The 13900-nt window shown below is 43.1% G+C and overlaps 1 protein-coding gene across 1 annotated transcript in view; it reads left to right on the plus strand.

The window, feature by feature from the left end:
* Positions 1–4662: 4662 nt before the first annotated feature.
* Positions 4663–13900, plus strand: part of LOC115161837 (polypeptide N-acetylgalactosaminyltransferase 16-like) — a 52853-nt gene continuing 43615 nt past the window's right edge. The window contains exon 1 of the mRNA XM_029712645.1: positions 4663–5046. Coding sequence (XP_029568505.1) covers positions 4870–5046 — 177 coding nt within the window. The 5' untranslated portion in view covers positions 4663–4869. The remainder of the gene's footprint in view (positions 5047–13900) is intronic.

The following is a 13900-nucleotide window of genomic DNA, read 5'->3' on the forward strand; positions in this document are numbered from 1 at the left end:
CTTTCTCTCTTTCTTTCTTTCTTTCTTGCTTTCTCTCTTTCTTTCTCTCTCTCGGAGGACCTGAGCCCTAGGACTATGCCTCAGGACTGCCTGGCATGATGACTCCTTGCTGTCCCCAGTACACCTGGCTGTGCTGCTGCTCCAGTTTCAACTGTTCTGCCTGCGGCTATGGAACCCTGACCTGTTCACCGGACGTGCTACCTGTCCCAGACCTGCTGTTTTCAACTCTCTAGAGACAGCAGGAGCGGTAGAGATACTCTCAATGATTGGCTATGAAAAGGCAACTGACATTTACTCCTGAGGTGCTGACCTGTTGCACCCTCGACAACTACTGTGATTATTATTATTTGACCCTGCTGGTCATCTGTGAACATTTGAACATCTTGGCCATGTTCTGTTATAATCTCCACCCGGCACAGCCAGAAGAGGACTGGCCACCCCTCATAGCCTGGTTCCTCTCTAGGTTTCTTCCTAGGTTTTGGCCTTTCTAGGGAGTTTTTCCTAGCCACCGTGCTTCTACACCTGCATTGCTTGCTGTTTGGGGTTTTAGGCTGGGTTTCTGTACAGCACCGTGTGACATCAGCTGATGTAAGAAGGGCTATATAAATAAATTTGATTAATTGATTTAGACCAGGGCCCCAAAAGGGAGTGCACTACTTTAGACCAGGGCCCCACAGGAAGTGCACTAGGCTACCATTTCAGATGCAGGTTTTATTTTTTTCTATGGAGGAATACATTGTAAATTCCCAGAAGTAAGTTACAGGCTCTGCTCTGCGGCTCCGCAGTGCCCAAGGAATGTCTGTTCCATGAGGCTCGCCCAGTTCAGGGTGGTCAGTGTGACCATCCATAGCCTACTGCCTGCCTGTCTGCCTGACTGTCTGCCTGACTGTCTGCCTGTCTGTCTGTCTGTCTGTCTGTCTGTCTGTCTGTCTGTCTGAATGTCTGTCTGAATGTCTGTCTGAATGTCTGTCTGAATGTCTGTCTGAATGTGTGGGTGAGTAATTCACTGAAGGGCACAGATGACAATAAGATCCATCTGTAGATAATGCTTTATAGATAATGCTTTATAGATAACACTTTATAGATAACACTTTATAGATAACACTTTATAGATAATACTTTATAGATAACACTTTACAGATAATGCTTTATAGATAACACTTTATAGATAACGCTTTATAGATAACGCTTTATAGATTATGCTTCATAGATTATGCTTCATAGATAATGCTTTATGGATAACACTTTATAGATAATGCTTTATAGATAACACTTTATAGATAATGCTTTATAGATAACACTTTATAGATAATACTTTATAGATTATGCTTCATGGATAATGCTTTATAGATAATGCTTTATGTATAACGCTTTGTAGATAATGCTTTATATATAATAATTCATAGATAACGCTTTATAGATAATGCTTTATAGATAACGCTTTATGGATAATGCTTTATAGATAATGCTTTATGGATAACACTTTGTGGCTAATGCTTTATAGATAATACCTCATAGATAATGCTTTATAGATAACGCTTTGTAGACAATGCTTTATAGATAATGTTTTATAGATAATACTTTATAGATAACGCTTTATAGATAACACTTTGTAGATAATGCTTTATAGACAATGCTTTATAGATAATGTTTTATAGATAATACTTTATAGATAATGCTTTAGCCAACCTTGCAAATATAATTTTTTTCAAAGGAACAGAGAGTATCTTTCTCTTTAGAAAAATAGAAGGAAGAAAGAAATCTTAGATAATTCCCCAAAAACATTAATTCAGTTTTGCCTGCCTCCCTAATTTTAGTTGGCTTGAGTTGAATGGTGGAGACTCTCAAATAGGCTGTTAAAAAATATATTAGACAATGAATCCAGTCATTTTTTTTTGTTACTTACAACTTCATGCTAATCACATTAGCCTATGTTAGCTCAACCGTCCCGCGGGTGGACACCGATCCAGTAGAGGCTAGCTGACGTTGCCCATTAGTGGAAGATAAGATAGCTAGCAAGCATTTTAGCCAGGTAGACTAGGACAACAACAACAAAAAAGTTACTGTATGACAGAGTTTCATCAACAGGAAAGACAGGAAGATGGCACTGGCATTTCTCTACAAGTAGGGTGAGTCAACACGTTTTTCTACTTGCACGAACATGCGTGCACACACACACACACGCACACACACACACACGCATACACACACACACACACACACAGAAATCAGAACCATGGACAGCCATTTCATATTTAGCTCACATTGATTGGACTAAATTGTTTTTGGTATCTTTTAGTTGTCGCTGTATTAGACTAAACAGTGGTGATTTGATGATGTTGAAATGGTGCTGGAATAGTGGAGGCAGCTCCTGTTGTTGAAGTGGTGCTGGAATAGTGGAGGCAGCTCCTGGTGTTGAAGTGGTGCTGGAATAGTGGAGGCAGCTCCTGGTGTTGAAATGGTGCTGGAATAGTGGAGGCAGCTCCAGTTGTTGACATGGTGCTGGAATAGTGGAGGCAGCTCCTGGTGTTGAAGTGGTGCTGGAATAGTGGAGGCAGCTCCTGGTGTTGAAGTGGTGCTGGAATAGTGGAGGCAGCTCCTGTTGTTGAAGTGGTGCTGGAATAGTGGAGACAGCTCCTGGTGTTGACATGGTGCTGGAATAGTGGAGGCAGCTCCTGTTGTTGACATGGTGCTGGAATAGTGGAGGCAGCTCCTGGTGTTGAAATGGTGCTGGAATAGTGGAGGCAGCTCTTGGTGTTGACATGGTGCTGGAATAGTGGAGGCAGCTCCTGTTGTTGAAATGGTGCTGGAATAGTGGAGGCAGCTCCTGGTGTTGAAGTGGTGCTGGAATAGTGGAGGCAGCTCCTGGTGTTGAAGTGGTGCTGGAATAGTGGAGGCAGCTCCTGGTGTTGAAGTGGTGCTGGAATAGTGGAGGCAGCTCCTGTTGTTGAAGTGGTGCTGGAATAGTGGAGGCAGCTCCTGGTGTTGAAATGGTGCTGGAATAGTGGAGGCAGCTCCTGGTGTTGAAGTGGTGCTGGAATAGTGGAGGCAGCTCCTGGTGCTGGAGTAGTGGAGGCAGCTCCTGTTGTTGAAGTGGTGCTGGAATACTGGAGGCAGCTCCTGGTGTTGACATGGTGCTGGAATAGTGGAGGCAGCTCCTGGTGTTGACATGGTGCTGGAATAGTGGAGGCAGCTCCTGTTGTGCTGGAATACTGGAGGCAGCTCCTGTTGTTGAAGTGGTGCTGGAATAGTGGAGGCAGCTCCTGTTGTTGAAGTGGTGCTGGAATAGTGGAGGCAGCTCCTGGTGTTGAAGTGGTGCTGGAATATTGGAGGCAGCTCCTGTTGTTGAAGTGGTGCTGGAATAGTGGAGGCAGCTCCTGTTGTTGAAGTGGTGCTGGAATAGTGGAGGCAGCTCCTGTTGTTGAAGTGGTGCTGGAATACTGGAGGCAGCTCCTGTTGTTGAAGTGGTGCTGGAATGGTGGAGGCAGCTCCTGTTGTTGAAGTGGTGCTGGAAGGGTGGAGGCAGCTCCTGGTGTTGACATGGTGCTGGAATAGTGGAGGCAGCTCCTGGTGTTGAAGTGGTGCTGGAATAGTGGAGGCAGCTCCTGGTGTTGAAGTGGTGCTGGAATAGTGGAGGCAGCTCCTGTTGTTGAAGTGGTGCTGGAATACTGGAGGCAGCTCCTGGTGTTGAAATGGTGCTGGATTAGTGGAGGCAGCTCCTGTTGTTGACATGGTGCTGGAATAGTGGAGGCAGCTCCTGGTGTTGACATGGTGCTGGAATAGTGGAGGCAGCTCCTGGTGTTGAAGTGGTGCTGGAATAGTGGAGGCAGCTCCTGGTGTTGAAGTGGTGCTGGCATAGTGGAGGCAGCTCCTGGTGTTGACATGGTGCTGGAATAGTGGAGGCAGCTCCTGTTGTTGAAGTGGTGCTGGAATAGTGGAGGCAGCTCCTGGTGTTGAAGTGGTGCTGGAATAGTGGAAGCAGCTCCTGTTGTCTTTGCGACTTGCAGTATCTCTCTCTGGTTCTAAATCCATAATTGTTTAGTTGTTCATGCTCTAGATCATGTAACTGTCTGTTACTGTACATTGCAATATGCTTTGTGGACATCACTGGACAGAGGTTGCTATCCTGTAGCTCAGTTGGTTGAGCATGGTGTTTGCAACGCCAGGGTTGTGGGTTCGATTCCCACGGGGGACCAGTATGGAAAAAAATAAAATAAATAAATGTATGAAATGTATGCATTCACTACTGTAAGTCGCTCTGCATAAGAGCGTCTGCTAAATGACTAAAATGTAAATGTGAATAAAACAAAGGTGTAGTTGAATTTATTCTGCCGCTGTGCCTTCTTATTGTCTCGGGCTTTAGGGCCTATATATCAAGGTATCAAGGCATATGAACTAACAGGTTATAGAGCAAACAACACAATTATCACAACTCGTAGGTTGTAATATGGCTTGTGGGTCTTGGCTTCCCCAGTGATTTTTACCCATGCACCTCTCCATCTATTCTAACAGAAACCAAACTGAGAACCCATGTGCGTAATCCAGCTAAGGACAGTGAGAAGAGTTGCTGAGTGCATAAACCGGTAATGACACCTCGGGAAGGAATTTCACGGCGCTAGGACCGAGCACGACTCTGTGAATGCGCAAATCCCAGTCAAGCAGAGAGACCGCTCGCTCTCTCGATCGGAATAGCTCGTTACCGGTGAGGCTGTTTGCTGCGGCGCGAAGCCATAACCGGAGAAGCCCGTTTTTTTTTGCGCACCTCTCCTCCCGCTCCGTCTCCGGTTCCAAAAGAACCACCAAAGCGAACCTGAACCGGAGATTAACCATCTGTGGGTTTCAGGACAGAGATCTCTTTATGGGCTCACAATGCGCAGGATACGGGCCAACGCCATCGCTATCTTGACCGTAGCGTGGATCCTGGGAACATTCTATTACCTGTGGCAGGACAATAAACCGCACTCATCATCTTCAGCCTCGGAGCCCCGCGTCGCGGACATCAGGAGACATGCCGCCCATCGAGACGACAGGACCATTCCGTTGATTGTAAGTGACGGATTGAGAGGAGAGCAGAGAAGCGTGATGGGAGAGACGGAGAACACACACACACAGAGAGAGAGAGATAGATAGAGAGATAGAAGCGGTAGGGAAGCGGTTAGCTATGGCTGTGCTGCTGCAGGGGAGTGTGTGTTGCATGTTGATGCCCGGTGGGTTATCTCTGTTGCTGCTCTCACGCAACCTCACTGAGTCTAATATGCCTGTTTGTGTTGGGCGCAGAGAACCTGTGCGTCGACGCTGTGGTCCATTTTATTATAATGAATCCGAACTCTAAATATGACATTTCTACTACCGTATTATTACAGCATTATTTTCAGTGGTGGAAAAAGTGCCCTGTCGAAAATGACTCAAGTAAAAGTTGAATGTCCCCCCAGTAAAATACTACTTGAGTAAAAGTCTAAAAGTATTTGATTTTAAATATACTTAAATATCAAATGTAAATGTAATTTTTTTTAAATATACTTAAGTATCGAAAGTAAAAGTATAAATAATAAAAAAAATCCTTATATTAAGAGAACCAGACAACACCCTTTTCTTTTATATATATATACACACACTTACAGATAGCCAGGGGCACACTCCAACACTGACATAATTTACAAATAAAACATTTGTGTTTATTGAGTCCTACAGATCAGAGGCAGTAGGGATGACCAGGGATGTTCTCTCTTTAGTGAGTCCTCCAGATCAGAGGCAGTAGGGATGACCAGGGATGTTCTCTGTTTAGTGAGTCCTCCAGATCAGAGGCAGTAGGGATGACCAGGGATGTTCTCTGTTTAGTGAGTCCTCCAGATCAAAGGCAGCAGAGATGACCAGGGATGTTCTCTGTTTACTGAGTCCTCCAGATCAGAGGCAGTAGGGATGGCCAGGGATGTTCTCTGTTTAGTGAGTCCTCCAGATCAGAGGCAGTAGGGAGGACCAGGGATGTTCTCTGTTTAGTGAGTCCTCCAGATCAGAGGCAGTAGGGAGGACCAGGGATGTTCTCTGTTTAGTGAGTCCTCCAGATCAGAGGCAGTAGGGATGACCAGGGATATTCTCTGTTTACTGAGTCCTCCAGATCAGAGGCAGTAGGGATGACCAGGGATGTTCTCTGTTTAGTGAGTCCTCCAGATCAGAGGCAGTAGGGATGTAGGATGACCACTTCTCTTAATAAGTGTGAATTGAACCATTTTCCTGTCAAAATGTAACCAGTACTTTTGCATGTCAGGGGAAAATGTATGTAGTAAAAAGTACATTGTTTTCTTTAGGAATGTAGTGAAGTAAAAGTTAAAGTAGTCAAAAATATAAATAGTAAAATACAGATACCTCAAAAAACTTCTTAAGTAGTACTTTAAAGTATTTTTACTTCAGTACTTTACACCACTGATTATTTTAATCCGTTACGTTGCGCCGGATGTCCTGCATTTCAATGGGGTTTACACCCACAATGCAATGCTCCCTCGCGGTTGAAGGCTCGGTTGCGAGACTGACACCAGATACTTAAAAACAAATCGAACTTTGCGTCGTCCAGCCAGAGTCCATTGAAGAACAGGAAGTTACCAAACCACAAGAAGATGAAAATATGTTGGGGTTTTTCAGCTGAAAAAATATATATTTATCCTGTATTGAATGAAAAGGTCATATTTTGCCATCTTCCAAAATGAATGTGATTTCTGAAGAGAGACACTCTCCTCCATCCTGTGTTACAAACACTACATTTGTCCTTGGCGGGGCCAGACTCTGTGAAGACGACGTCCCGCATAATACGTCACGATGTAAACGGGGCATTGAATGTGTTAGAGCGTATATAACTGATCTGATGTGTGTTAGAGCGTATATAACTGATCTGATCTGTGTTAGAGCGTATATAACTAATCTGATCTGTGTTAGAGCGTATATAACTGATCTGATCTGTGTTAGAGCGTATATAACTGATCTGACTGTGTTAGAGCGTATATAACTGATCTGATCTGTGTTAGAGCGTATAGAACTGATCTGACTGTGTTAGAGCGTATATAACTGATCTGATCTGTGTTAGAGCGTATATAACTGATCTGATCTGTGTTAGAGCGTATATAACTGATCTGATCTGTGTTAGAGCGTGTATAACTGATCTGACTGTGTTAGAGTGTATATAACTGATCTGTGGTAGAGCGTATATATCTGATCTGTGTTAGAGCGTGTATAACTGATCTGACTGTGTTAGAGTGTATATAACTGATCTGGTCTGTGTTGGAGCGTATATAACTGATCTGTGTTAGAGCGTATATAACTGATCTGATCTGTGTTAGAGTGTATATAACTGATCTGATCTGTGTTAGAGCGTATATAACTGATCTGTGTTAGAGCGTATATAACTGATCTGACTGTGTTAGAGCGTATATAACTGATCTGACTGTGTTAGAGCGTATATAACTGATCTGTGTTAGAGCTTATATAACTGATCTGATCTGTGTTAGAGCGTATATAACTGATCTGTGTTAGAGCGTATACAACTGATCTGTGTTAGAGCATATATAACTGATCTGACTGTGTTAGAGCGTATATAACTGATCTGTGTTAGAGCTTATATAACTGATCTGATCTGTGTTAGAGCGTATATAACTGATCTGTGTTAGAGCGTATACAACTGATCTGTGTTAGAGCATATATAACTGATCTGACTGTGTTAGAGCGTATATAACTCATCTGACTGTGTTAGAGCGTATATAACTGATCTGACTGTGTTAGAGCGTATATAACTGTTCTGACTGTGTTAGAGCGTATATAACTGATCTGACTGTGTTAGAGCGTATATAACTGATCTGATCTGTGTTAGAGCGTATATAACTGATCTGATCTGTGACAGAGCGTATATAACTGATCTGATCTGTGTTAGAGCGTATATAACTGATCTGACTGTGTTAGAGCGTATATAACTGATCTGATCTGTGTTAGAGCGTATATAACTGATCTGTGTTAGAGCGTATATAACTTATCTGATCTGTGTTAGAGCGTATATAACTGATCTGATCTGTGTTAGAGCGTATATAACTTATCTGATCTGTGTTAGAGCGTATATAACTGATCTGCTCTGTGTTAGAGCGTATATAACTGATCTGTGTTAGAGCGTATTTAACTGATCTGATCTGTGTTAGAGCGTAAATAACTGATCTGACTGTGTTACGGCGTATATAACTGATCTGTGTTAGAGCGTGTATAACTGATCTGTTTTAGAGCGTATATAACTGATCTGTGTTAGAGCGTATATAACTAATCTGATCTGTGTTAGAGCGTATATAACTGATCTGACTGTGTTAGAGCGTATATAACTGATCTGTGTTAGAGCGTATATAACTGATCTGACTGTGTTAGAGCGTATATAACTGATCTGACTGTGTTAGAGCGTATATAACTGATCTGATCTGTGTTAGAGCGTATATAACTGATCTGATCTGTGTTAGAGCGTATATAACTGATCTGACTGTGTTAGAGCGTATACAACTGATCTGATCTGTGTTAGAGCGTATATAACTGATCTGTGTTAGATCGTATATAACTGATCTGACTGTGTTAGAGCGTATATACACGACCGTTCAAAGTTTGGGGTCACTTAAAAATGTCCTTGTTTTTGAAAGAAAAGCACATTTGTGGTCCATTAAAATAACAGCAAATTGATCAGAAATACTGTGTAGACATTGTTAATGATGTAAATTGCTATTGTACCTGGAAATGGCAGATTTTTTATGGAATATATACATAGGCGTACAGAGGCCCATTATCAGCAACCATCACTCCTGTGTTCCAATGGCACGTTGTGTTAGCTAATCCAAGTTTATCATTTTAAAAGGATAATTGATCATTAGAAAACCCTTTTGCAATTATGTTAGCACTGCTGAAAACTGTAGTGCTGATTAAAGAAGCAATAAAACTGTCCTTCTTTAGACTAGTTGAGTATCTGGAGCATCAGCATTTGTGGGTTTGATTACAGGCTCAAAATGGCCAGAAATAAAGAACTTTTTTCTGAAACTTGTCAGTCTCTTCTTTTTCTGAGAAATGAAGGCTATTCCATGCGAGAAATTGCCAAGAAACTGAAGATCTCGTACAACGCTGTGTACTACTCCCTTCACAGAACACCACAAACTGGCTCTAACCAGAATAGAAAGAGGAGTGGGAGGCCCCGGTGCACAACTGAGCAAGAGGACAAGTACATTAGAGTGTCTAATTTGAGAAACAGACGCCTCACAAGTCCCTAACTGGCAGCTTCATTAAATAGTACCCGCAAAACACCAGTCTCCACATCAACAGTGAGGTGACTCCGGGATGCTGGCCTTCTAGGCAGAGTTCCTCTGTCCAGTGTCTGTGTTCTTTGCCCATCTTAATCTTTTATTTTTCTTGGCCAGTCTGAGATATGGCTTTTTCTTTGCAACTCTGCATATATCCTTGCTTTCGGTCCTGAGCTACAGGCAGTTAGTGAGGGAGATATAAGTCTCCAGCTTCAGTGATTTTTGCGGTTCCTTCCAGTCATTGGCAGCAGAGAACTGGAAGGAAAGGCGGCCAAAGGAGATGTTGGATTTGGGGGTGACCAGTGAAATATACCTGCTGGAGCGTGTGCTACGGGTGGGTGTTGCTATGGTGACCAGTGAGCTGAGATAAGGCGGGGCTTTACCTAGCAAAGACTTATAGATGACCTGGAGCAAGTGGGTTTGGCGACGAATATGTAGCGAGGACCAGCCAATGAGAGCATACAGATCGCAGTGGTAGGTAGTATATGGGGCTTTGGTGACAAAACGGATGGCACTGTGATAGACTGCATCCAGTTTGCTGAGTAGAGTGTTGGAGGCTATTTTGTAAATGACATCGCCGAAGACAAGGATCGGTAGGATAGTCAGTTTTACGAGGGTATGTTTGGCAGCATGAGTGAAGGAGGCTTTGTTGTGAAACAGGAAGCCAATTCTAGATTTAACTTTGGGTTGGAGATGCTTAATGTGAGTTTGGAAGGAGAGTTTACAGTCTAGCCAGACACCTAGGTATTTATAGTTGTCCACATATTCTAAGTCAGAACCGTCCAGAGTAGTGATGCTGGACGGGCGGGCAGGTGCGGGCAGCGATTGATTGAATAGCATGCATTTTGTTTTACTAGCATTTAAGAGCAGATTGAGGCCATGGAAGGAGTGTTGTATGGTGGTGAAGCTCGTTTGGAGGTTTGTTAACACAGTGTCCAGAGGGGCCAGATGTATACAGAATGGTGTCGTCTGCGTAGAGGTGGATCAAAGAATCACCCGCAGCAAGAGCGACATCATTGATATATACAGAGAAAAGAGTCAGCCCGAGAATTGAACCCTGTGGCATCCCCATAGAGACTGCCAGAGGTCCAGACAACAGGCCCTCCGATTTGACACACTGAACTCTATCAGAGAAGTAGTTGGTGAACCAGGCGAGGCAGTCATTTGAGAAACCAAGGCTATTGAGTCTGCCGATGAGGATGTGGTGATTGACAGAGTCGAAAGCCTTGGCCAGGTCAATGAATACGGCTGCACAGCTGTTGGCCGGGGTTGGGGGTAGCCAGGTGGAAAGCATGGCCAGCCGTAGAGAAATGCTTATAGAAATTCTCGATTATCATGGATTTATCAGTGGTGACAGTGTTTCCTAGTCTCAGTGCAGTGGGCAGCTGTGATGTGGGAGGGCCCTGCAGTGAAATGCTTCTGGGGCAAAGTTACAAAATACATTTTGAAGTCCATGAGTATAAGCCCCTTGAGATTACTGCTGGCAGGCAGCACTGCCAAGCCGGGGGGGAGTCATGTTGGATGGATGGGGTTGGGGGAATGGGAGGTTGGGGTGGAGACATGTTGGATGGATGGGGTTGGGAATGGGAGGTTGGGGTGGAGTCATGTTGGATGGATGGGGTTGGGAATGGGAGGTTGGGGTGGAGTCATGTTGGATGGATGGGGTTGGGGGAATGGGAGGTTGGGGTGGAGTCATGTTGGATGGATGGGGTTGGGGGAATGGGAGGTTGGGGTGGAGACATGATGAATGGGTGGGGTTGGGGGAATGGGAGGTTGGGGGGTGGAGGCCCACTGATTTTTTCCTGATTTTCCTGTTTATACTGAATGTTTTATTTATTATTAAAATCTGTATGTTTTATTTATTATTAAAATCTGTATATTTTATTTATTAAAATGTCTATGTATTTCTTAGTTTTTTCTTTTCTTTTGAGTAGCAGCCTAATTTGAAATGGATAATGTTCCTGTTAAAATGTAGAAATAATAAAATATAAGAATACCAACATACATTAAATGGCTCAGTAGAATAAACATTTTATTTAAAATAAATAAAAAATATAAACATTTTACAAGGTGCATTCCAGGATATGCTCACATGCAAATAGCCCTCTGGCTATGGATGACAAATAACCGTAACCCTAACACCTAAGCAAACCCTAACCCAACCCTAAACTTTCCATGAGAGCATCTCAGTAAAGCATGGTACAAGAGCCTGGTTTTCCCCATGTCTCTCTCTCTCTCCCCCTCTTTCTCTGTGTGGTTCCATAACCTCCATGGCAACAGGTGCCCTCCACAACCAGGGTTCTTGACATCACCCATGATGAGTAATGTCTTGACCACATCATGGCTCCTTGCCTGCACTGTTAGAAAGCCTGAAAACACCATGATTGTGTTATGAAACCAAGTAAAGTATTGTACCTAAACTGAGATCTGATGTTTCTGTTTTAAAACAGAAATGGTAGTACTCTGAAACACCCACAGTGGTTCTTGGGGACGGCATGCAGCCTAGCAGTTAAGAGCAGGTAGCCTAGCGGTTATGAGCAGGCAGCCTAGCGGTTATGAGCAGGTAGCCTAGCAGTTAAGAGCAGGTAGCCTAGCGGTTATGAGCAGGTAGCCTAGCGGTTAAGAGCAGGTAGCCTAGCAGTTATGAGCAGGCAGCCTAGCGGTTATGAGCAGGTAGCCTAGCGGTTAAGAGCAGGTAGCCTAGCAGTTAAGAGCAGGTAGCCTAGCGGTTAAGAGCAGGTAGCCTAGCGGTTATGAGCAGGCAGCCTAGCGGTTAAGAGCAGGTAGCCTAGCGGTTATGAGCAGGTAGCCTAGCAGTTATGAGCAGGCAGCCTAGCGGTTATGAGCAGGTAGCCTAGCGGTTAAGAGCAGGTAGCCTAGCGGTTATGAGCAGGTAGCCTAGCGGTTATGAGCAGGCAGCCTAGCGGTTATGAGCAGGTAGCCTAGCGGTTATGAGCAGGTAGCCTAGCGGTTATGAGCAGGCAGCCTAGCGGTTATGAGCAGGTAGCCTAGCGGTTATGAGCAGGCAGCCTAGCGGTGGGGGTGGGGGGGCGTTCAGTGCATATAAAACGCAGCATCAAAACACAAAAACTGTGTTTCTCATACAATCAATGGTTTAGAAATGCAAATGATTTATAGCCTAAGTACATGATTAATGATAAGGGCCTATGGAGAATATTTTGTTTTTAATGCTTTTATTTTGACAGATTAGAAACAGTAAGCGCAGTAAGATGGTACATTTTTGTTTACATTTTTAGCCACTCTGTAAAAAAAAAAAGAAAAAAAAAAAAAGATTTGGTGGTGAATTGAAATTGACAACAAACACAAAAAAAAATACCAACGTACACTTAATTAAAGTGAATGCAAGTTGTGCAAAGCCCGTGGTCAAGCAATAACGCCCCCCAGTATGGACAGGTCACCCCTCTCCCCACCGAAAACCAGGGTTCAAATCCCCGTTCCTACCCTTCAATCTCTTTCTCCCACCTCTCTCTATTCCCTTTGTCATTTCATAACTGTGTCAATAAAGTGTCAAACCACCTCAAAAATATTTATTTAAAAAAAAGGCAAGTCGTTTCAATGATTTGTTAATTTAATTTAACCAAAAAATAATGTCAATCCAGCTTTAATATGTTGCTCATCACCCAGTCCCACAATCATAATAGCCAATGGAAGAGGCAAATGCAGAGTCCTCAGTTCTCGCAGTTCAACCTCCAGTTAGTGTGAGTTAGTTAGTTAGTTAGTCCAGTTAGTGAGTTAGTTAGTTAGTTAGTCCAGTTAGTGAGTTAGTTAGTTAGTGAGTTAGTTAGTTAGTCCAGTTAGTGAGTTAGTTAGTTAGTGAGTTAGTTAGTCCAGTTAGTGAGTTAGTTAGTTAGTCCAGTTAGTGAGTTAGTTAGTTAGTCCAGTTAGTGAGTTAGTTAGTCCAGTTAGTTAGTTAGTTAGTCAGTCCAGTTAGTGAGTTAGTTAGTTAGTCCAGTTAGTGAGTTAGTTAGTTAGTCCAGTTAGTTAGTTAGTTAGTCAGTCCAGTTAGTTAGTTAGTCCAGTTTGTGAGTTAGTTAGTGAGTTAGTTAGTTAGTCCAGTTAGTGAGTTAGTTAGTTAGTTTGTCCAGTTAGTGAGTTAGTTAGTCCAGTTAGTTAGTTAGTTAGTCAGTCCAGTTAGTGAGTTAGTGAGTTAGTCCAGTTAGTGAGTTAGTTAGTTAGTCCAGTTAGTGTGAGTTAGTTAGTTAGTCCAGTTAGTGTGAGTTAGTTAGTCCAGTTAGTGAGTTAGTTAGTTAGTTAGTTAGTCCAGTTAGTGAGTTAGTTAGTTAGTCCAGTTAGTGAGTTAGTTCGTCCAGTTAGTGAGTTAGTTAGTTAGTCCAGTTAGTGAGTTAGTTAGTCCAGTTAGTGAGTTAGTTAGTTAGTCCAGTTAGTGAGTTAGTTAGTTAGTCCAGTTTGTGAGTTAGTTAGTTAGTTAGTGAGTTAGTTAGTTAGTCCAGTTAGTGAGTTAGTTAGTTAGTCCAGTTTGTGAGTTAGTTAGTTAGTCCAGTTTGTGAGTTAGTTAGTTAGTCCAGTTAGTGAGTTAGTTAGTTAGTCTAGTTAGTCCAGTTAGTGAGTTAGTTAGT

Source organism: Salmo trutta, chromosome 25 (assembly GCF_901001165.1).
Source record: "Salmo trutta chromosome 25, fSalTru1.1, whole genome shotgun sequence".
Taxonomy (NCBI): Eukaryota; Metazoa; Chordata; class Actinopteri; order Salmoniformes; family Salmonidae; genus Salmo; species Salmo trutta.